The 23,184-nt window shown below is 32.8% G+C and overlaps 2 protein-coding genes, 2 long non-coding RNA genes and 1 pseudogene across 5 annotated transcripts; 2 read left to right on the forward strand and 3 right to left on the reverse strand.

Moving 5' to 3' along the window:
• The first annotated feature begins 2,527 nt into the window (after positions 1-2,527).
• Positions 2,528-3,209, forward strand: LOC147392623 (uncharacterized). The gene is made up of 2 exons (XR_015181920.1): positions 2,528-2,640; positions 2,780-3,209. It is a non-coding gene; the product is annotated as an uncharacterized LOC147392623 (long non-coding RNA).
• Positions 3,210-6,037: 2,828 nt separating this feature from the next.
• On the forward strand, positions 6,038-9,173 carry LOC147392624 (uncharacterized). The gene is made up of 2 exons (XR_015182334.1): positions 6,038-6,133; positions 8,787-9,173. It is a non-coding gene; the product is annotated as an uncharacterized LOC147392624 (long non-coding RNA).
• A 1,209-nt stretch (positions 9,174-10,382) lies between these two features.
• On the reverse strand, positions 10,383-13,097 carry LOC147392625 (uncharacterized; annotated as a pseudogene). The gene is made up of 3 exons (XR_015182400.1): positions 12,730-13,097; positions 10,974-11,020; positions 10,383-10,886 (listed from the first exon to the last, which is right to left on the reverse strand). The product of XR_015182400.1 is annotated as an uncharacterized LOC147392625 (transcript).
• A 2,345-nt stretch (positions 13,098-15,442) lies between these two features.
• Positions 15,443-17,583, reverse strand: LOC147392626 (cytochrome b561 and DOMON domain-containing protein At5g47530-like). Its single transcript, XM_086455907.1, has 4 exons — positions 17,407-17,583; positions 16,427-17,064; positions 16,104-16,301; positions 15,443-16,007 (listed from the first exon to the last, which is right to left on the reverse strand). The coding sequence occupies exons 2-4, from the start codon at positions 16,487-16,489 to the stop codon at positions 15,858-15,860; spliced, it is 411 nt and encodes a 136-aa protein (XP_086312033.1). The 5' UTR covers positions 16,490-17,064; positions 17,407-17,583; the 3' UTR covers positions 15,443-15,857.
• A 30-nt stretch (positions 17,584-17,613) lies between these two features.
• On the reverse strand, positions 17,614-20,871 carry LOC147392627 (kinesin-like protein KIN-5D). The gene is made up of 8 exons (XM_086455908.1): positions 20,734-20,871; positions 20,504-20,566; positions 18,644-18,702; positions 18,381-18,537; positions 18,196-18,265; positions 17,927-18,003; positions 17,788-17,841; positions 17,614-17,694 (listed from the first exon to the last, which is right to left on the reverse strand). Coding segments are annotated over exons 3-8 (396 nt in total). The 5' UTR covers positions 18,646-18,702; positions 20,504-20,566; positions 20,734-20,871; the 3' UTR covers positions 17,614-17,658.
• Positions 20,872-23,184: the final 2,313 nt, after the last annotated feature.

Genomic DNA, 23,184 nt, shown 5'->3' on the forward strand with positions numbered 1-23,184 from the left:
AAAAACTTGGTAAAAAAATCAAAGAATGGCAAAATGTGTTATGAGAAAGGTTCAGGTATAATTCGACTTTGCGGAAAAGTCTCCTATCTTTCTAAGATTTGATTTTTTTTATATCTTATTTTTCAAAATCACCATCTGTGCCATCTTTGAACTGATCCTTCATTAATTAAGAACATATGATACTTTTATGCATATATGTATATCAAACACTCAAGCCTTATTACAAATCAATAACACTTGGAAACCTTTACATGTATTCCATTTTAATATTTATTATAAAATAGTATATATAGAAAAAATTTAAAGTTAGGAATATTTTTTTCTTCTTATGATTAATCATACTATTAATACAAATCTTTATAATGCAAAGTACATACTATTTGACTTAATTGAATTATTAGGACCCACATTTAAAAAATCGAAGAGGAGAGAAATGTTAAAAGAGTGAAAAATCTAATTATTGATTGATAATCGTGAGATTCAATAATAAATAATGATAAGTGATTGTCTATTGATGAAGTGTAGAGAATATTATCATGCGATATTGAAATAGAATTTTTTTATTATAAAAATATGAGTTAATTTGGGTTTTTAACCCTCTTTGCAGAAAGTATTTTTGATTTGTTTTATTTGGAAAAACAATAAATCATGAATGATTCGAAAAGGCTTAGAGAGTTGTGAATTTTTAATTGAAGTTGAGTTGGACAAAAGTTCTAATCGTTGTGCATCATTTGGAAATTTGGGTATAATTCGTGAATTATTCTAAGAATTACTAACTATGGTCTCAAGTCGACTTGATCTCATTTGGATCCGTCCTTTGACAGACCTAATCCATCTAGAGGTGATTTAACAAATCATGTTCCCATTCAATTCTATCTAACCCGTCTCAACAAACAGAACAATTGATCAAAATTCATGCCGAGATATGGCAAAGTTTGTGACATTTTGATAGAAAACTATGCCCAGGAATTAAATTAAACCACATTTAGAAACAACCATTGAAGACTAAAGATATTAGTGAGGAGCTAAACCTTGGCACAATTGATCACTCTCTTTCCTTTCAAGTATTTTGGGACAAAGTTCTCAACATAATCCTTCACCTTCACCTTTCTAAATAACCCCAGCCTACTCTCATCAATAAATTCAAGGTTACTTTGTGTAAAACTCGAAAAGGGTTAATATATCAAATCTTAAACTAACTAGATTGACTCAAAAACTCGTTGAGTTGGAGGAGAACTCTTGAGTTTTATGTGTTATATTTGTTCATCTTTTCTTTTTTCAGAAGATAGCAGGCATATTATTTTTCATTTTAGAATGTTGAAAAATATTTTATTGTGATCCATAGCTCAGTTGGTTAACTCAAAATACATATCTTTTATTGACTAGTGAGTCATTGAGTTGACTCAATGGATGGACGTCAAAGTTGAGTTAAGTTTTAAAACTTTTACTAACAACCCTACTTCTTGGTTTTAACCCATCATCAAGTCAAGGTTTCAAAAATGAAAAAGAGAGATTTATACCTTCATTTGATCACCCATACAAGCAGGGCATAAGGGACATGGTTTCAAAACTTGTACGAGCCTGAGACATATCGTCCGAGTTGTCTCAATACGGGGCATGAACGACATAGACGCACAAGTCAAAATTTCAAACGAGATTTAATACCCCACGTTCATTTTTCAAATTTTTGTAAGAGACGTCTCAAACGTCTTGTAAAACTCGTTCGAGACAACTCGGTATCTGACATAGACGAGACGCGAGACTTTAAAATCATGATTAGGGATCATATTATTAAAGTCTTAGTCATGAGGCATTATAATAAGGTGTTCTATGACACACCAAATCATTTCTGTAGAGATTTGGATAAATCTCATAGTATATAGCATGGTATTATAAAAGATTTGATTAGATTAGATGAGGAATAGATCTCTTAAATTTTTTATTTTATATAAATCTTATTAAGGTTGATTGTATTTCATCCAAGAATCTAAGAGAATCAATCAATTTCATCTTTTATTATGATATTAAAGCCTGGTCTCTCTTGAGAGACCACTCAAGAGACACTAGACTCTGATGTATGATAGATCAACCACCGTTTATATGATACTGATCGACCCATTGATAATCATGGTTAGTAAGGTAATTTTAAAACAATCTCTTAATAAGGGAAGAAATTAATGGGGAAATATACACTTGATACTATATATAAACAATCCAGAACAGTATCCCGTTCCTATAAGAACATACGGTGTCTACGTGGCAGAGTTTGGTTGGATATAAAACACATAGGACTGCATGCATGGTTTGTTTAGAAACCCAATGTGTTTTAAAAACCAAACAAATCTTGCAACGTGGACACCATTCACATTTTAGAGAAACGGGATACCAAATGTGGAAATAAGAAATATTGAGGAAAATCTAGAAATTATTTGGTTAATTAAAATAATTCCAAATGTGGAAATAAGAGATGGATACTAATAAATAAATCCAAATATGAAAATAAGAGTTAGTATATAATAACAAGTTTCTCTGATCTTTGAAATTATACATTTGGTAGAGTTTGATTTGATCTCTCAGTAACAATGGCAGCATCTCTCAATTCTATCTTTGCAGTTCTCACGCTTTGTCTCCTTTCAATAGGTGTTTTTAAAATTTTTTATTTTTTTTTATTGGTTTAATTTATTTTTAAAACACTTGAGTTGTTGTTGAAATTTAATAAATTTTTTTTTTTTGAAATTGAATTTTATTTGATTTATTTATTTTATTTTTTAAATTACAGGGTGGTCCCAATCTCAGCCTTGTAATTTTAATGACATTAAGGTCAGTCAGGTTGAAACGGGTGTAAAGGTTGGAGCGATGATAGAGTACGAGGTAACGGTGACGAATACCTGCATTTGTACGCAACAGAACATCGAACTCAACTGTGCTGGATTCAATAGTGCTGAGAATATGGACATAACGAAATTCAACAAAGATGGAGACCTTTGCGTGATTAACGGTGGGGGTGTGTTGCGTGTGAACGAATCAGTCAAGTTCAAGTACGCATGGAGTAGTTCCTTTCCATTTACTCTGAACAGCTCTCAAGTTTCTTGCTCGTAGGAGTATGTTTTTGTTTGAGAATAAATAAAACGTTCGACATTTATTTTGATGATTTAATGATGACATGTAATAGTTAAATTTGAAACTAATAAGAAAATTATGTTACTTCACTTGGATTTTATGTGTTTATAAGAAAATTATATATTTTTTCTTGTTTTTTAAAGAATAATGTTGAAGTTATCTCAAGAATGGACCTCACGTCATACACACCCTGACGTGAAAATGTATGGGAATCATAGATGATTTTCTCGAGATATGAGTGAAAAGCATCTATGGTTACCATCCGCTTTCACGTCAAGATGTGCGATATGAGGTCCAATCTTTAGGTCACTCTAACGTGACTCATTTTTTAAGATATAACACTGACTAATCCTTAGGACACCTGCAATTGAAAAAAAAAACATTTGACATTTTCAAGAAGTATTTTAAATATTGACAAAAATATAGGGGTGTGAAATAAATACAAAATGTCATGTGTCTTGTAGTGAGGAGGGTTACTCCAAATCTCATTCGGATAGACTACTTTGTATCTATTAACATGCTTATAATCATAGTAATAAAAAAACTCTCATTTAAGATGCGTTTTGTAACTCTAATGATTAAAATAACGATAAAAAGTCATCTTTTTTCAACAAAGAGAATGCATTTTTATGTTTAAAACAAGTTTTTATATTTTAATGCATTTTTTATCTTTTAAACACATTTTTTTTTCACGCAAAAAAACTATTGAAGATTTCTATCAAAGACTGTCAATTTTTTTTAAAAAAATCATTTATATATTCTTATAATCTTGATACATTTCTCGTCCATAGTTATATAAATGAGAAATGGTACTAAAAAAATTGATTTCGCAGAATTTTTATGATTCATAAAATTTACCCAAGGTCGAATTTTGACCTTGGAATGTATTATAGGTACCCTGGAACCTCAATGGTACTATTATCATGGTTTGACAATGTTAACATTTTTCACTTACTAAAATGTATGTTATTGTCCACATCAACGAGCCTTGACCATAGGTACCATTGAGACTCGACGTTAGCTATAATACATTCTACTATCAAGGTTTGATGGTAGATAAATTTTATGAACCGTAAAAATTCCATGAAATCACTTTTTATTGCTTCCATTTTCTATTTATATAATTATGGATAAGAAATATATCTAAATTATAAGAATATATAAATGATTTAAAAAAAAATGAAAAAAAAGAAGATAAGAGATTGATAACATTGGTTGGAAATTTTAAATAGATCGTGGATCGGACAAAAGGAGGGTGCGGAGATCTACAAAATTCACTATTGTTCCTCAATCTTGAGTCTCTTTGATGAACTCCGATGGATTTTTGGCAGAGAAAATGGATCACTCTCTATGGTATAAAATGTTAGAAAGAAGGAAGTTACAATTTAAAAGAATATTTTTCTAAGGTTTATTAGAGAAATACTAGATGAGAATATTTCTATCCAACAACATGAGTTACTGTAGCAAATAGCCTTATTCTTGAGTATTAAAAAAAATGATCATTTTTTGCCATTTCTATGAAGTTATGGAAATTTTATGTTAAAAGTTCCAAAAAGAAAAAAAATAAAAAATAAAAAGAAACATAGGAAAAAAAAAAAAACCCTAAATTATTTATAAGTGCATGGTTAAGTTTTTATAACCTTACGGTTGTTTATAATTGTTTTCAAGTGTCCTATTCAACTTAAAAAATACATTGATAGTTAAACCTTTTTAACTTTATAAAATGTATTATTATATGAGCATAAAATTTCGAAGACATGATTTAAGGAGCAAACCCAGTCAATCTTACCAACTCAACTCTGCTTTAGTAGTAGAAAAAAAAAATGTTATCTTCCATAGATATGAAATAATATTAATTTTACTCAAAAATATATAGGAAACAATGGTTTTTCAAAACATGGGTTAGAGATTTTGGATTGAACTGATTTTTTGTTAGGATGGTCACTATGACTAGAAGATCATCCTCACAAAAAATCAGTTCAATCTGAAATTTCTAAATCCATCAAAAGTGATTTACAAGTTATTGACAAAAATTGGTAAAAAATCGACGGTCCACATTTTAAATCACTTTTAATGGGGTTAGAAGTTTCAGATTGGACTGATTTTTTTAAAGATGATCTTCCCATCATAGAGATCATCCTCACAAAAAATCAGCTTCATCCGAAACTTCTAACTTATATTTTGAAATTTTATTAATGTTACTTTATTTTTACATATGTTTTTTCATATGTCCCTTGATCCTGACCTTGTATATATATATATATATATATATATATTATATTTTATAATTTTAATTTATATTTTTTATACTTTTTAAATTTATCATGATATGCTTTAAACTAACCCTTCTTTTCTCGAGTGGGCCAAGCTGGACTAGTGGACCAATGGATTTAGTTGACACCTCTAGATAACCAAACCAAGAGAGACCCATTGCTACTCTAAATACAATTTTTTTGCTCACAAACTTTTTCCTCACAAGCTCTTCATTTCATGACACGTGGTGCTCTAACTAAGGATAGTTTTGAAAACTTTTGTGTGATTGGTTGATCCTAGATCCTGTGAGATCTGTGAGTTGTTTAAACCTATACAATGTATGGAAGAGAGATTTGCTGTTTTAAATTTTATGTGCTAACCTGCTGAACTAATGGAATGATACCACGTGTATTAAAAAGTGATTTGATTTTACTTTTCTAATACACGTTGCAGAATTCCATTGGCTCACAGCTTAGGACATTAAATTGGAAACAACAAATCTTTTTTCCCATTTATAGGGTGGTATTAATAGAAATAATGAAGAAAATCTAGATGAGATTTTATTGATTAATTGATTTCCAAATATGGAAAAAAGGATATAATAATAAATGATTCCAAAAATGAAAATAGTAGATTATTTGCTATATAAGAAACTTCTCTGACCTTTGAATGCATACTTTTGGTGGAGATCTGATAGAAATAATGGCAGTACTTCTCAAGTCTTTCATGGCATTTCTCATATTCGCTCTCCTTCAAAGAGGTTTATTTATTTATTTATTTATCTTTTAGAAGGGTTGCTAAAAGAATCCGATCTCAAAAATACGGATCCCTAAGATAAATCTTTTACATGGTTGGGATCATGTGTTTCTTAGCTCCCTATTTTAAGAATTTAAAGATTGAAAAAGAAAAAAAAAAGAAATTTGATTGTATAGATTGATTTATTTTTCAAAAATAAAATACTTAATTATATTTATAAAAGTTAAAAATTTATCTTCTACATCAATATTAGATGGTTTGGCTTAGGAGTGGAGCCAGGATTTTCTTTTAGTGGGGGTAAACTTATAGTTATTTGGAGGGAGAGAGGGCAAAAATTAGAGGAAGACGAGGGAGTGTCAATAGCTCAAAATGTAAGGGTATCTCAAATTTAAGCATAAATTCAAGGGTATCTAAAATGTCCAAAAAAGTTGAGTGGGGGCAAGTGCCTCCAATGTCTCTTTACTAGCTTTGCCCCTGGTTTGGCTGATCTAAGAGAGATCGTTCAGTTTAAACTAGATTCACGAGAGACCAATTTGATCCCAAAATCTGACTCTTAAAATCATGCTCCATGATAAATCTATCGAATGGCTAGAATTTATCAATTAAGTAGATCTTTGTCACATAGGCTCACCAAATGGTATGTCACAAATTGATCCGTAATTTGAGAGATTTTTTTTTTTTACAGAAAAATCAATCCGAGATTTCACAAAATCCTGAATGACGAATAGTTTTGTAAGACACATAATACTCTGACTAAGGATATTTTTGTACATTAGGAATGCCCCCATACATATGGGGCTCTTGTGTGATTGGTTGATCCCATTGTGAGATCTTTGAGGAAAACTTTGTGAGCAATTTTTTTTTCTAGGTTTCTAACTCAAGAAGGCACGGTTATTATGTTTCCTATTTATATGTTTTTGTTTTTGACTAATGGGTTGTCGTTAAATACCCTAAACAATGTATGGAACAGTGATATGTTGTTTTGGATTTTATGTGTTAAGGTGATGAATTAATGACATGGTGACACGTGTATTAAAAAAATAAAAGTGATTGAATTTTACTTTATAAAATTGATGTTGCAGCATTTCATTGGTTCATCAGCTTAGCGTATAAAATTCAAAACAACAAAACTTTGTTCCAAAAATGAAGAAAATTGTGATTTTATTGGTTAATTGAATTCCAAATATGGAAAAAGGACATAATAATAAATGATTCCAAAAATGGTAAGGGTGATTTAGATATACCCCTTATGTTTTGAAATTGATGACATGCATACCTTGACCTCAGTCTTCTGAATAGACTACGGGAGAAATACTCAAATGTCATCAACTTTAATCTATGAACAAAAACTCAAAATTTTCTTCTCCAAGACCAATCATATACAAACACTTTCACTTCCAAGATAATTTTAATCCGTTCAACCTTATTTTCATCCGTCATTTTCTATTTTATCTCTTTCTGTAAAACATCCTAATTTTTTCTATCCAAAATTTCATCATTTTATACTCCCTCAAAAATTGTATCTTGCTTTGAGATTTGAATGTTGAACACTTGATATAGATATGATCTTAAGATAGATGATGATGGTTAAAAATTTTATCCAAAGAGATGGAAGATGACTGATTTTTGGAGAAAAAAAAATATGGGTTTTTAACTAGAGATTAAAGATAAGGGCATTTGAGTCTTTTCTCTATAGTTTAATTAAAAGACTGAGGTCAAGGGATGCATGTCATCATTTTCAAAACATAGGGGTATTTGTAATATTCAGCAAAACGTAAGTGGTATGTCTAAATCACCCAAATGGAAATTGTACATTACTTGTTATATAAGAAATTTCTCAGACCTTTGAAAGCATACTTTTGATAGAGATCAGACAGAAATAATGGCAGCATTTCTCAAGTCTTTCATTGCATTTCTCATATTCACTCTCGTTCAAAGAGGTTCTTTTATTTATTTATTTATTTGTCTTTTAGAAGGGTTGCTAAAAGATCCCGATCTCAAAAATATGTATTCCTAAGATAAATCCTGAATGTTGGATTTCAGGTTTATATGGTTGGGATCATCAGTTTCTTAGCTGTCGTGATTTTTTTTTTTCAATTGGTTTTGGTGCTTTTTCATATATTCAAAGTATTTTAAAATTTTAAACATTTTATATATATATAAGATTGTGTGATTAATTTATTTTTGAAAATAAAATACTTAATTATATTTATAAAATTTAAATACATGTTCATAAAATCAATTTATATTCTAAACCAATTTTAGATTGTCTGGCTAATCTAAGTGAGATCATTCAGTTTAAACTAGATTCATGAGAAACCAATTTGATCCCAAAATCCAACTCTTAAAATCATGGCTAGAATTTATTGATCAAGCAAATCTTTGACATGTAGGTCCACCAAAGAGTATACCACAAGTTGATCCTTAATTTGAGAGATGTTTGACTCACATGAATGGCAAATTCGGAATTTCATAGAATCTTGAATGACAAATACCATGAAGTGTAGTAAGAATAGTTTTGTAAATTGGTGATGCCCTCCATACACGAGAGTTCATGTGATTAGTCAATCCATGATTCTGTGAAATCTCAAATTGACTTTTCTATATAATAAAAAATAAAAAATAAAATTTTATTTTATTTTATTTTAAAATTACAGGATGGTCAGAGTGTTTTCTGAAGGACATCAAGGTCTACTGGAATCAAACTGGAACAAAGTTTGAAAGAGTAGTGGAGTACGAAGTAACAGTTAGCAATGAGTGCATATGTACCCAACAGAATGTCAAAATCGATTGCACCGGATTCAACAGTGTAGAGAAAGTAGACCCTCAGATCTTCGCCAAGAGCGGAGATGTTTGCGATGTTAACCGTGGAGCACCATTGTATGGATTCCATTATGTCAACTTCAAGTATTCATGGAATACTTCCTTCAACTTATATCCAATCAGCTCTCAAGTATCTTGTTCCTAGGCGTGTGTGGGAGTATTTTTATGATGAAAGTTAATTTTAGGTTTAATGAAAATAATAAGAAAGTTATGTTGTTACATCATTGTCTATTTGATGGTCTGTGTTTTGAGTATTGTCTCGAAAATGACGGATCGCGTCGCCGTGTTTTGGTTGATATGCATAACCTGTGAACACGACATGATTATAATCTGTTTAGAAAAAGTTATGAAGTACAACAAATATTCATTTCTCACCTCTTTTTCAATGATGATTTTGATCCATTACGACAATTTGCAAAGAGAATAATGAATGGAGAACTATAAACTCATAATTTTCAAAATTTTAGATTTAATTTTCAATCTATTTTCACAATTTGTGACAGTAAATTATGGCATAATTATAATTTTGAAGAATTAATCATAGAGTTAAATTGAAGTGTATCTTTAAGAAAAAAAGAAATTGAAATAAAAACCGTCGTTGAGTTTGATCTGAAGTGTTGAAAATGGAAAGACACCAAACTCCAAAAATTTAAAATTAAAATTCAATTATTAAAATTGATCTGTTTATTTAAAAAAAAACTCAAAATTCTTGGAATTTTTTCATCTACAACCAATCTATGGCATCCACTCATGCTTTGGGATGCCACACTTGTCCTTATTAGATAAAAAAAAGTTGGTTTTTTTTGTTTTAACAATCGTGGTTGAACTCATATTTTAAAAAAAATTAAATATCTATAATATCCTTAATTCTTTTAACAAAATATTTGTTACATCCTCTCCAATAAGATATTTGATTAAAAATAGGACTTTACCATTATATCCTCTCCAATAAGATATTTGATTTAAAAAAGGGCTTTATAAATATTCAATCACTTACAATGAAACGAATCCCTCTCAAAGTTTGTTGAGTAACAAACTAACAAAATAAGAGAGTTTTGGTAATAAAAATGTTACAGAAAGACTCGGTAAATCTCTCTATAATATATGCATTTTAGGTATACTTAGATCTATCTAGTGTTGAGTTCAAAAAATTAAAATCATCATCGCCAGCATTTAAATCATCTATCAAGAGATTGATAAATTATTTCCCTAAAGAATAGTATGGGAAAATATTTTCCACCAATAAGCCGAAATAACACCGAAAAACATAGTCTTCCAACTGAAAATTGTATTTACCAAGGAAAACCATTTTCCCCCACCCACTTTTCATGGGAAAACATACAAACCCTGTAAGACAATGAGTTTGTTAGTTAGTTAACCTCCATCACAACATTCCACAAATAAGATGTAATATATATGATAATGGAACTGTAACACAAGAAATAACCCCACCCCCCCTTCCAAAAAAAAGTAGATTAACAAGGATGACCAATTTCCCTACTCTATGGGAAGACAAAACACGAAACCTTCCCTCTCCTACCACAAATCCCCACTACATCCCAAGTAACAAAAAACCTAAAATGATCCTACAATTGCTCACTTTCTCTTCTTACTAGGTGGCTGAGGGACCTCTTCATCATCATCGTCCTCCCCATCCTCGTCGTCATCATCCTCATCGTCCCCATCATCATTCGTCTTCTTCATCATCGTCGTCATCATCATCGTCGCTTCCCCCATTGCCGTTCGCCACTACATCATCTTCTTCCTCATCATCCTCACCATCATTCTCTTCCTCACCCGAAAAATCTTCATCACCCCCATCATCGTCTTGATCTCCCGCTTCTTCATCATCGTCTTCATCGTCCTCCGTTTCACTAGCATCCTTGTTCTCGGGACCGGGTTGTTTCATTCTATGAAGCTCGGTAATAGGAAACCTGCAAAACAAATGTACCCACTTATTAAAGTTTCTCTTTCTAAGAAATAATGCAGAATTCTAACCAGTAGAAGATGACCCTTCCCACCTTTCATCTGTGCTGAGCTCTGTTGTGTCATTAGAGTGCAATCCCATCTGAAACAAGGTTTAATACATGTGGGTGAGAAAAGAGAAGGTGATAATAAAGTGTTCCTTTGTCTTCCGATTGCATTGCAAATACAACATTAGACACTCTAGATCATGAAACTCACTAAATGAGGCACTTCAATGAGGGATAAAAATATTGATAGAAATGATATACAAAACAACCAACATTAATATCATTAGAGATGGAAACATTAGAAAATGGCAACTAAACCCCAAATTCAACCCTTCTAAGATGCTCGGTTTGAGTTAGAAACTTATAATCAAAATGTTGTTTTCTCACAAAGCCACAGAAATATAGCAAATATCCATTAGAACAAAAAAAAAAAAAAAAACACTTTCCTCACAAACTTAGTAAGATTTCAAGTCTTACTAAATATGATTGAGCTCAAATGGATTACCACACTGGCAATCCACCACCACCTCCTCTAAATTTCATGGAAAAACCCAGATAAAAAAAAAAAAAAAAAACTTATTTTCAGCTTGATCCAAGGTTTTGAAAATGGACGGCTACTGAACTCCCAAATTTAAAATTCACCAGTGAAATTAACCTTTTTTTGTGTTAGTTTGTAGAATTTTGTTCCCTATGACCCTGTAGCATAAGATCATGTATTTGGATGCCACAAGGTGAGCTCAATGAACCTTAGTAAGATTTCAAAACTTACTAAGTTAGTAAGGCTAGTCTTAACTCAGAAAACAATTACCTAACCAGAATAATAGACATACTAATTATATAAGTAATGAGCACTAGAGAATCATTAGAGATCCTACAATGAGATCTTACTGGCTAATAGAAGCTGTACATATATCCAAAATACATAAGATTCCAATCTAAAATCCACCCAAAGCAAGCACTCTAAAACCCCCTCCCCCCACAAAACACAGAAAAAAAAAAAATTATAAGTTGAAGGGGGGGGGGGCAGGGTTTTGATCCCAGGACTGTGGTATTACATCTTAACCACCCACCCTCAAGTAGATTCAATTACTATGATTAATGAAGCTAAAGCCATTTGTAGGATTCCATGCAAACAAGATTTTTTCAGTGTTACATGTAAACTTCAAAACTGGAATCACACATTTGTCCAATACTTCACTTTTAAGCCCAAAATTCCCATGGTGTTGCCTTCCCTGGCAAGGTAACATAACATCTATCCAAACTTGAAGGATGGATAAATCTCAAACCCACTATTCTAGCTAAACCCAATTACAAAAAGTCTGTCATCCAAGGACCCAACATTGTTAACTCCCAAGAGTCGAGAGAAATTGGTACAAAAGTGCAAATTAAGACATATTTGGAGAAACAGTGTGAAGTTGCAAAAAAAAAATAAAAAAACCACATTGACCATGAAGAATTGTATCTTAGAACAGTCTTTCTAAAGAATCTTATCAATCAGAAGAGAAATCTAGCTCCTTTTCCAAAACCTAAATCCAGAGAAAATCTTTCAAAAATAAGGAAACAATTAGCATTCCAGATATAACAACTCCATAGCTAAAGGGGAAAAATAACTAGAAGCTTAAGGGAAAAGAAAAAAAAACAATGTTGAAAGATAGCCCCATAAACAGTGCAAAAACCCTACCCATTAAAAAAAATGCAAAACCCTAGTTTGCCAAAAAAAGAGAAGGAACCCTAAAATACAAACCCCGCATCATAAAAACACATCAACACAAAAAAAAAAAAAAAAATAGAAACAAATCTATACCGCCAAGTGAAGCCAAACAAGAGATTTCCCAGCAACCAAAGCAGTATCGACCACCATAGCTTCCATCACAGAGAAAACCATCCTCTCCAAAGTAACAAAATCAGATAAAAAGCTCTCAATCTCCATTGTACCCGACAGAAAGAACCAAAAAAAAAAAAAAAAAACAGGGCAAAAACAGAGAGAGAAGACAAGATAGAGATACTAATCACTACAAAAATAAAGAAAAGATTAGTTTCAGAGAATCCATCAGAGAAAGAGAGTCAGACAGTAAAAATTGAAGGGTATCGGATGAAAGAATTAGGTTCTTCTGGTAAAAATCTAGGGTTTTGGACCTTTTGTTTGATATTGGGCCTATGGAGAGTCTCTTTGCGTATTTTAGGGTTTTGTGATATTAATTGACTTTGACACACATTTAGGTTTTTCTTAAAATATAATATTTACTTTACATTTTTACGTCATCTTAAAGATGATAGAATCTATTAAAACACCAATGTTTACTTATAACACATCAATCCTTTTGAAATCTGTGTGGTGTGTTATATAAGCAAAATTGGTGTGGTAATGGAAGCTCTCTAAAAGAAAATTGGGTACATCTCCTTCACTTTTAATGAAAAGAGAGCTTCCATTAATACACCAACTTTTACTTATAACACACCAACTTTTTTCGACATCTCCTTCAATCAAATCCATGGAGAACTTTTATTGAATATCATTGCAATGCTTCCAAATTTATTTGTTTAAATCATGTCTAAAAGTTCTTTGAAGGGTAGCATTCTTGGATCAATATCTTCTTTTTTGAATAATGTATATCATTCAATAAAGTAGGCATTACAGAGGTTGCTATTAGCTCATCCCATCGTTGTTAAGATATGAAGGTCTTCTTAATTTGTATCGATACGTGGAGTTCATAACAAAAAGAAGATTTTGAGTCTTACAAGGGAAAATTTTTTTTACTTTATATATGGCATGGACCTATCATGGAACATGCTTATGGATCCATAAGATGTTGTAATTAGAACTTGTTCGATCCCTTGTGTGTCAATGCCAAATATCATCCTTGAACACAGGGTCAGCACAAGATTTAGGCTATTTAGGTGGTCGCCTAAGGCGCCGCAAAAATAGAACCCCCCTCCCCCTCGCCTAAGGGAAGTTTTACAAGTAGAAATAAAGACTCCAATTGAGGCGTTGAATTACATAAAAATATTAGATTCCTAAATGCATACATTGCCTATATAATTTTATTAACAATATCTATAATAGTAGCTTCTGTAGAAAGAAGTTTTCCAAAATTGAAATTAATAAAATCTTATTTACGATCAACTATGTCACAAGAAAGATCAAGTGGACTATCAATTTTATCTATTGAAAAAGATGTATCACTAAAAATTAAATATAAAAACTTAATTAACACGTTTGCTTCTCAAAAAAAAAAAATAATAATAATAATTTTTAAATAATTTTTTATTATTTAAATAGACAATTATTAATATTTATAGTAAAATAATAGATATAAAAGAGGCATTGTATTCAGGTTTCGCCTTAAGCCTCAAATTGTATTGAGCCGGCCTTGGTCGAATATGTATATGATATTCGAAGTGAAACATGTACATAGGTTATATTTTGTGGAATTAGATTAGGAACTTCAGAACTTGGATTGAACTCAATTCAGATTTTTTAATTCTTTTTTATATATCGCAGGTATCCCCACTATGGTATTAGCAATTGTTGGTGTGGCAATAGCACCTTTATTTTAATATAAATAACACAGTTGTATACATGTGTGTTTAGTCTGAAAATCTTGTGGAAGAACAATAGATAAAAATCAAATCTGTAACAATAGAGAGAGAGAGAGAGCTAGGAGAGATTACAAAATAAGCAAGAGATTGATCTTTTTTTTTGGGTAAAAATCAAACTTTTTTCTTGGGACGAACTTGTAGACTGTGCAAGTCATTGGTTTCTTCATATAGTGGATTCTCCCTTCACCCCGTAGACGTAGGCACATTGCCGAATCACGTAAAATATTGTGTGAGCATCTCTTTACTTGCTATTTACGTTCGTAGGTAATTTGGAATTTGGCGTGTTTGGAACTTGGTGTAAGTTCCGATCAAGGGTTTCTTTAAAGGGGGTTTGCTTCTGCGGCTCCTCTCCCAACACCCACCCTTCGGGTGGGACTAATTTCACGGTCACACGCACTACCCCCTTGGAAAGTCCTATGTGCAACAAGTTTAATTGAGGTCAATGGGAACCTAGAGGGTGGTCCCAAAGAATTTATTGCTTCATGAGATATGTGATTATGAATTGGAGACTAGAACTTTTATTAATTCTTCACCTTATTTAAAATAAGTAAAGTGAGTTTAAAATCTATTTTCCTCTTAGAGACAAAGAAGGAGAATATCACTATGTGAAAAAAGCTCATATTTGACGGTCTTAGCCCGTCAAATTTTGAGAAATTTGACGGACCCTCCTGTCAAATATACCCGTCAAATATTCTCTTGTAGAATTTTTTTTTTGACGGCCCTGGACTATCAAATTATTGGAGAATGGAATTAAAAAAAACAAAAAAAAATCTATAGAGTATGACCGTCAAATTTGAAAGTTTAACAAACAAGGATCCTCTAATTCACCAATCACAATGAACGAAATAATATATAAAAAAAAAAAAAAAAAAGAAAAATCATAAAACAAGCTCCAAACTAAACTAAATAACCCAAAATTAATATACATGTAAACCTCTTTATTAAGATCGAAAATTCTGTCGAAACTACAAATAACTGACAATAAAACAGTATATGATATATATACAGCTATTTATGTCACACTCCTGATTTAATTTAGAACACAAAACACAAACAATTGAAGAAGCAATAATAGATTCTAAGAGATACCTAAGAGAAAGCCTAAGAAGTAACTTTATAGACAAACTGTAAGAGAACCAACTCTCCTCAATACTATATGTGGCCCTGCAATCTTGTTGTTGATCAAACTGTGAGTGGTTGTTGCTTGCCATTCCCATCATAAGGTTCGGTGGATGCCTCGGATTTCCTCTTCGAAACAACGATCCATGTCGTAACTTCCAACACTAATGCAATCCCACCCAATACACACAATACCACAATATAAGTTGTTTTCTACATTTTAGCTGGATCCAACATGTCTAGACCTTTAAACACATTGACGATACCAAGAACAAAGATGGAGTATCCAACAATATGGTGGTAAAAATTCCAGTAAATCCTGTACTTGTGCTCCTTCTTTGCCCTTAGGAACAATGCGAAAATCTACACAACACAAAGAATGATAAACTCGTTATGATTGATTAAGAAAATGTGCTTAAAATAAGAAACAATGAACAAATTAGGAACAATTATAATTACCTGCAATGTTGCGAAACAAAAGAGAGTGATCCCAATATTCCGATGAGATTTGTATACCATAGAGGAAGAACTCTGACAAAAGATATGAAGATAAAACCAAGCTGGATCTGCTGACTTGAATGTCCAGAAATACCTAGCAAATATGGCTCCAATTGGAAACAAAATTCCCCAACTCACTACATTCAGAATTCCATGAATCTGCCAAAAAAAAAAAAAAAACAATACAAATTAGTTTTTTTTTTTTTTAAAGATCACATAACAAGGGAACCAATAAGTAACAAAAGCCACAAATAAACAAAATTAAGCATAAAAAAACAACTTACATTCCTCTTTTTGAGATTTGAATTTCCTCCTCTACTTTGGGTACTATTGCTCTGCCCACTCATTAAATCAAGTATTCCTTTCGAACACCTGCCACACTTGATTCACCGTTGCCCCCGCCATGTTCTTCGGCAACACCACCGTAGCATACAGCCTCATCACACCATCTACATACTCCGCTTCATAATTTACATCTTACATTTGCTTTTGTGGAAACGAACGACTGCATTTCTTCCATTTCTTTTAATTGTTGTTCATGCTGCATTATGGAGCTGCAACAGTCTTTATGCAAGACCTCAAGTTGTTGAGTCAATTGAGACTGGAATTTCTGAACAAGAGTTCTGTTTCCATCTTCTATTTTATCCTTGCGTTCTACACACCAATCACATTGCAAAAGTTTATAGGCAATCTTCATGCCTTGTCTTTTAGTAAGATATACCCAACATTGTGTACTTCAAAACATGGACACAAACCAATTTTGGCAAATAATCCAGACACATCAGATGTTGCATTCTCTAGCTCTGATCGAAGCTCAAATGCCCGCTCCATGAGTGCTTTCTTTGAAAAATAAACAATAAATGTCACTGAGGGAGGAAAGGCAGAGTGAGGACCAATGCAAGATGGCAACTGTCCAACACCCCTAGCAAGATGGAAGCTATTTGAATTAAGGGTACTGGTTCAAACTATGTAAAGTAGATACAGATGTGATGAGTGTGAAAAACCAAAGGAATGGTCAACATGTACTTAAAGCTAAACTAAGTTGTTAACTAAATGTTCCAATCGATTACAACCTTTTCACGCACCCTTCATCCAATCCAAATAATGAGTGACAGATAAAAATATCAATGCCAAAACATCCCAAAATATTTTTTTCCAAAATTCAAGCCTAACATGGAAGTTCTCGAAGGAAACAAAAAAGAAACACCATTTCATAAAACAATCAGGAAAGGGTGTTGAAGGAAAGTGATGGAACTTTACTCACCTGATCTGAGGAGATTAAAGATTAAGAATTCCTTTTCTTTAATCGTTGAGTTGGCCTGTCTATATCTATCCTCTAGATCGAACAACGCATGTTCAGTGTTCTCGAGTTTTTTCTATGGACACATACAGGCAACAGCAAAGACTTTAATTTCTTGCATTGAGGCAAAGCTTAAAAGAAGGTCAGGAGAATGACTATACAACAAGTCACCTGAGTCTTTTGAAGTTTTTCACTTAATTCTACGGTCAACAGTTGCTAAGAGTTGTAAAGTTCTTGAAGTCCCATTACTTGCTGCTCACGATATACAATTAGCTGGTTAAATCTATACATATAGTAACCAAAAAGACAAATAAAAAAATCAAATACAGAGGTTGTGGATTGTACCTTGTCCTTGGACTCTGAATCAAGTTCCATGCGTTCTATTTTCTCAGACATAGCCTGGAGAACAAAGTTGAAATGTCCCTCTCATTAGGAACTTCGAGAGAGAATACATTAAAGATGAATTACATGGTAAGAATCAAACCTTCTTTTCAGCTTCTTCTTGTAGATAACGATCTCGTGGTATATAGATGCCATTCTTCTCTCTTGCAGCATACACCTCTGATTAGAAAACGTAAAGCATAATTGTATAAATGAGATCCTAGTTTTGATAAAACCTTACCTAAGCATTCAATTGCTTAAGAATAATTGTTAATTAAAGCACTTACATAATACTCTTTATAATTTGAGAGATAAACAAGAGAAAAGATCAAATGAAACTACAATCAATCACCCGAACAAGGAAGCACTCACCTTGCTTAAGGCGATCAATCTCAGTGTACAAATCCTTGATCATCGTAGATTTCATCATCTTCTGATTAACCTGGAAATAGTGCGAATAGGTCAGAACAGTAGAGGTGGATCCAAGGAAAGACAGTTCAAGAGCAAAAAAGAAAGAATGGTACCACTACCAACCAATGCCAATCAAATAAACTGACCTCAGGCTTGTTCTTGATATTTTTAGCGCGGTATGCATAATCTAAGGTGCTGAGTGTCTCTTCCAAACAGTAAATAGAAGGGGATATAGTGGCAATTATGCACGTCTTTGTTTTCCCTCCCAAAGAATCCCTCAATAATCTTGTTAATTTGCTATCCCTGATGTCCAAGCAAAGTTCTTCTGTGACTCCTCATATTTTACTTTCGATAACATATCCGAGATGCCAATAGAAAAATGTGGAGGTGAAATCACAATCATACCTACATGGAACATGACCCGAATGCTCAACAAGTGCATTAATGACCCGGCCAAGTGCAAGCAAGCTTTTCAATCCCAAATCATGAAAAGAAGATAAAACAAAGTAAAAGGGTATAAGCAGGGGCAGAGCTAGTAAGGAGCTGGTGGAAAATTGTATAAGGAAAACTGTATTTATGGAAAAGAAGAACCATGCTTGAATAGAACAAACACATATATATTAATCTTTCCATTATTTACAAGGTAGAGCGAAGGACAATTCAAGTAATAACAATCAAAGAAGCATTACAAATGGTGAGAAGCAAGTTGGTTTATTTAGCACAGTTTCATTTGAAGCAAATGATGCCTAATGGACTTGTTAAACCGGTGTCACTGTTAGTTGTTCAGATTCCGAGACATGAGTTTCATAGAATTTAGCAATGAAGGCCGATGCTTTCTTGTCTATATCTGGTTCAGCTACCCATCTCCCTCTATCTTCGTCACTAGGACGTACTTTTCGCACACTAATTGCTTCATCCAAACCCACATCACCCCTGTTTTGTGGCCTCCTAGACTTGAAGACCTTGAGAATAGAATTAAAGGTAGAAGATTTCCTCTGCCAATTGTTTCCTCCCATTGTTCTTCTTTGTTAAGATCAAAGGGTATGTGTTGTGTTTCTCTCTTCTTTGAATTCAAATGACAACAAGACTCACTTCAATGTATAGTAGGAGGAACCATTTGAGCTGAACACATAGAAGGGAATCTAGAAATATCTAGATTTTTTTATCAATGGTCAAGATTGATCCAAGTAAATATTGCTAGAGATGATACCATGGTAGTAAAACTTGGGAAAAAGCACAAGTGTTATGGTCCTCTGCTTTAGAAATTGAACCCAAAAGCCTTTGTTTGTTCAGTATCCAATTGTCTAGTCTTTTGTTTCACTTTTCTTCTCCCTTAGAAAAATTTCATCTCTTCACTTTTTCAAAATACTACCTACCAATTCAAGTCGTCAATTCTTGCAATTTATGCAAAATCTTTTTAGTGATTTTCACCTTCTTTTCTCTTTTGTTTCTGTTCTTATTCAATTTCTACACAGTTGTCTACAAAGTTCAGATTCTCAACCTAAGATGCCATCAAGAAAGGTAGATAATATAATTGGGAGGAACACTAGCTCTCAAGGTCTCAAGACCCAAAAGCTTTTCGGATTGGATGTATGATTCCTGTGGAGAGCTTTTTTGGGCTTCCACTCCTCAAGATCTAAACTATTTCCCTATGATGGTTTGATCTTGATCTAACGGTTTACTTTCTTCGAGAGCAATGAAGAGGAAAACCAGGTGTCGAATTTGTAGAAACAGAAACTATGTCTACCAGTACAAGTGCACCTGTTTGGTAGTTAATGGAGTACCAGCTCACTTGTGAAAACTAGACTCCATATGGTAGGGACAGTTGGCTGATTGATATATTCAATGAAACCTCTGGTCATAGGTTCAAGTCCAGTTTACCTACCTAAAAGAAAGAGTAGAAGGGACAGTTTTATACGATGCCTCAAATCTTTTATGCAAAACGTACCTATGACACTAAGCCACATTTGAACAAGAACTAGACTCCATAGTGCAAATGACACTGGACTTGACATTTATAGAGAGAAAACACCTTTCCATAGAGGACCACATAACCAGAGAACTATAAGCTCAAACATCAGCCATGTTTCATCTTCTTCGTTGTATGCATGTGTATCTGTGCAGCCTACTCACTAAAATGTCATAGCCAATTTGCAGATTTGATATCCATAGGAACAACTTCCCTATACTTGGCAAGCATGAAACATAACAGAATTATAAGAAAGATAATTATGACTTTCTATTTTGTTTCAAAGCTAATATAGAATACCTCTTTCAGTGCAAGTATAATTTTAGTCAAGAAAATGTCAAATTTCCTTTGTTTTGATTGATCCTGTAAACACAAACAAAAGTTCTTGCTTTTAGATGTAGGTGATTTTCTAATGAAATATTCAATGCATCCAAAACCAAGTTTATTCATTATAGATAACCATTACATTTCGAGGATTGCCAAATTCCAAGTAAAACCAAACAACAACAAAAAGAAACGAAGTGACTTACCTCGGACCAATCAAAAACATGGGTGATTAAGAAGTATAAGCAGTCAAGTCTATGATGTTTGGCAGAAAAATGACAGGAAAGAAGCACTTCAATCATCAGCTGAAGTAAGCCATCAAGCTTAGTTGAAAGAAACTCTTCATGGTCCTGGCCATATGAATTCAACAAAGAGATTGGTGGGAAGAACATTCCAAAGTGCAAAACATAGAAATTTAAAGCCTGGGTATTAGAAACTTCACATATATTTAATAATGCTTAGTTGTAGAAGTGAAAACTACAAGGGGCATCCCCAAGTATACTCACCTCCACCCTCTATCCCACACACACATATCCCTTTTCTCCATCTAATAGAGATTCACTAGGGAGATATTCTAATTTAATAAGCTAAAAAATAACCAGGCAGATGGTTATTACATGAAACCCATCCATCGATAGCCATCCATATCTTTATTGTTGTTGCAAAAAGGTGTATATGCAAGAGGTCTTCCCTTAATATCCATGTCATAGAGTTCTCCCATGTCTGATCTAACAATCTGATCAGCATCAACAAATATAACCTGCAACGAGACAAAAAGTATTAGAAAATCGCATCTTAGATAATGCAAACTGATAGAGGAAAAGAGCAAATATCACATAATCAGTTTATGCATAACTAAGTCACCTTTTCTAAGGAAAGCGGAAAATAACATCAAGAAACAGGATTTTATATGCCCAGATAATCCACTGCTTTTCTTTCTGCTTATGCAGCCATGTAGGCCACTTGTAGGTGATGAGCTCATATTCAAATCGATCTTCTCATGCCATATACGGTATGACATTCTGAATGAAACCAGAGAATGACTACTCATTAGACAACTTAGCCATTTTTTTAGTATGAATATCATAAATAAGACAATACTCTGATTGCATGCCTTAATGAAAATTTTAACAAAACCAAAGATCGACTAAAGAAGAACAAAACCTTAAACTGAGGAGAAAGATAGTTCTTTATGAACCAAAACTTTACTGGCCGATGTGTGTTTTTAAGAACGCTTAGAATCATGATTTTAAGAAAGCGTTCATACCTACAAAAAGAATATCCAAGAAAAGATATTACTCAACCTAAGGGAATATTATCTGTTCACAAAAGATAGATATTGGATGCAAGTGAATTAACATTTAGATAGAATAAGATTTTTTTTTTTTTTTAATATAGTTGTGTAAGGTTAGAGGTTAGCAAATGAAGTTGGGTTCATGAGGGTTTGAACCTAGTACGTGGGAACAACACTCTACACATCTTACCCTTTAGCCAAGTTGGTACTTCAAAATAGAATAAAATATAACTATACAGTTGCATCATTAACATTGTAATAATAAAATTACAGTTGCATCATTAACATTAAACCATGCCACCTCTCCCCAAAACATCCTCTTAATTTATACTTCAAGTAAGACTTTATCTTACCCTCTTTAGCTATGAGAGAAGAACCCGTACGTTACAAAGAATTAAATAATAAATAAAATTAAAGGCAGGCAAAAGGTTTTTACTCTCTTGCTTGTGAGTATTACTTCTTAACCCAAATTGAGTTTGAAAGCTAATCAACAACGATCTCTTGAAACCATGCCCACTATAGAAATGGAAAGATGCTGCTAAAGGAAAGGGTGGAAACATTCCAACACCACTCCCCGGCTTATAGGCCTCAAAAGTAAGCTCAAACTACTTTTATACATTGTTTCTTGGTTTGCTTATTCATGATTTTTAGAGTGATGTTTGACCCAAGCAAGGTCCGTGGGATTGGGACAATTGAACTTAGTCTCAGGTCATTTTTATGCATTTACGAGGATCGTGAATCACTGAAAAAATTAATGTATCATAAACTAAAAAGATAATAGTGACGAATGTGTACAATCACAGATTTCTGATTCAAAGGCGCACCAGGAGGGCCAAGCACAATATTTTTATTAACCTTCACCATAGGGCTACTTTCATTGGGCTGTTATTATATTTGGGGCTATTCATGAATTCCTTCAAATATACTAACTTTATTTAGTTTTTTTTTTTCTTTTTAATTTAGTCTTTTCCTATACTTACCACTCACCAATCTAAAATTCTTTATCCTCATCTATTCTATGATCATTCTATGAACACATTTCTTAACTTCCCAATACTCAACTCCATGCTGCACAGCTAGTCATACAGGTGTCTCGTATTATTATTCCTGTAGTTTGGTCAGTACACTGAGATCACATAAGACTCTAGAAGTGCTTCTCACCTTGATTTACGTAGCACTAATTCTCATCAGTATCTCTATTTCCAAGTACAATAACCGAAATAGAAAAGTGGTCCCTTTAGGGTATTTTTTGTCATCAATTTTAACTAATGCCTAATCCCCAAGAGAGTTCTTACCAAAGTTGTGTTGCATATATATTGTCTTAGACCTTGTTATCTTAGAAACGTTAGTTTATATGCTATCC

The sequence above is a fragment of the Akebia trifoliata genome, chromosome 10, assembly GCF_017979445.1.
Source record: "Akebia trifoliata isolate Shusen 1 chromosome 10, ASM1797944v1, whole genome shotgun sequence".
Classification (NCBI taxonomy): Eukaryota; Viridiplantae; Streptophyta; class Magnoliopsida; order Ranunculales; family Lardizabalaceae; genus Akebia; species Akebia trifoliata.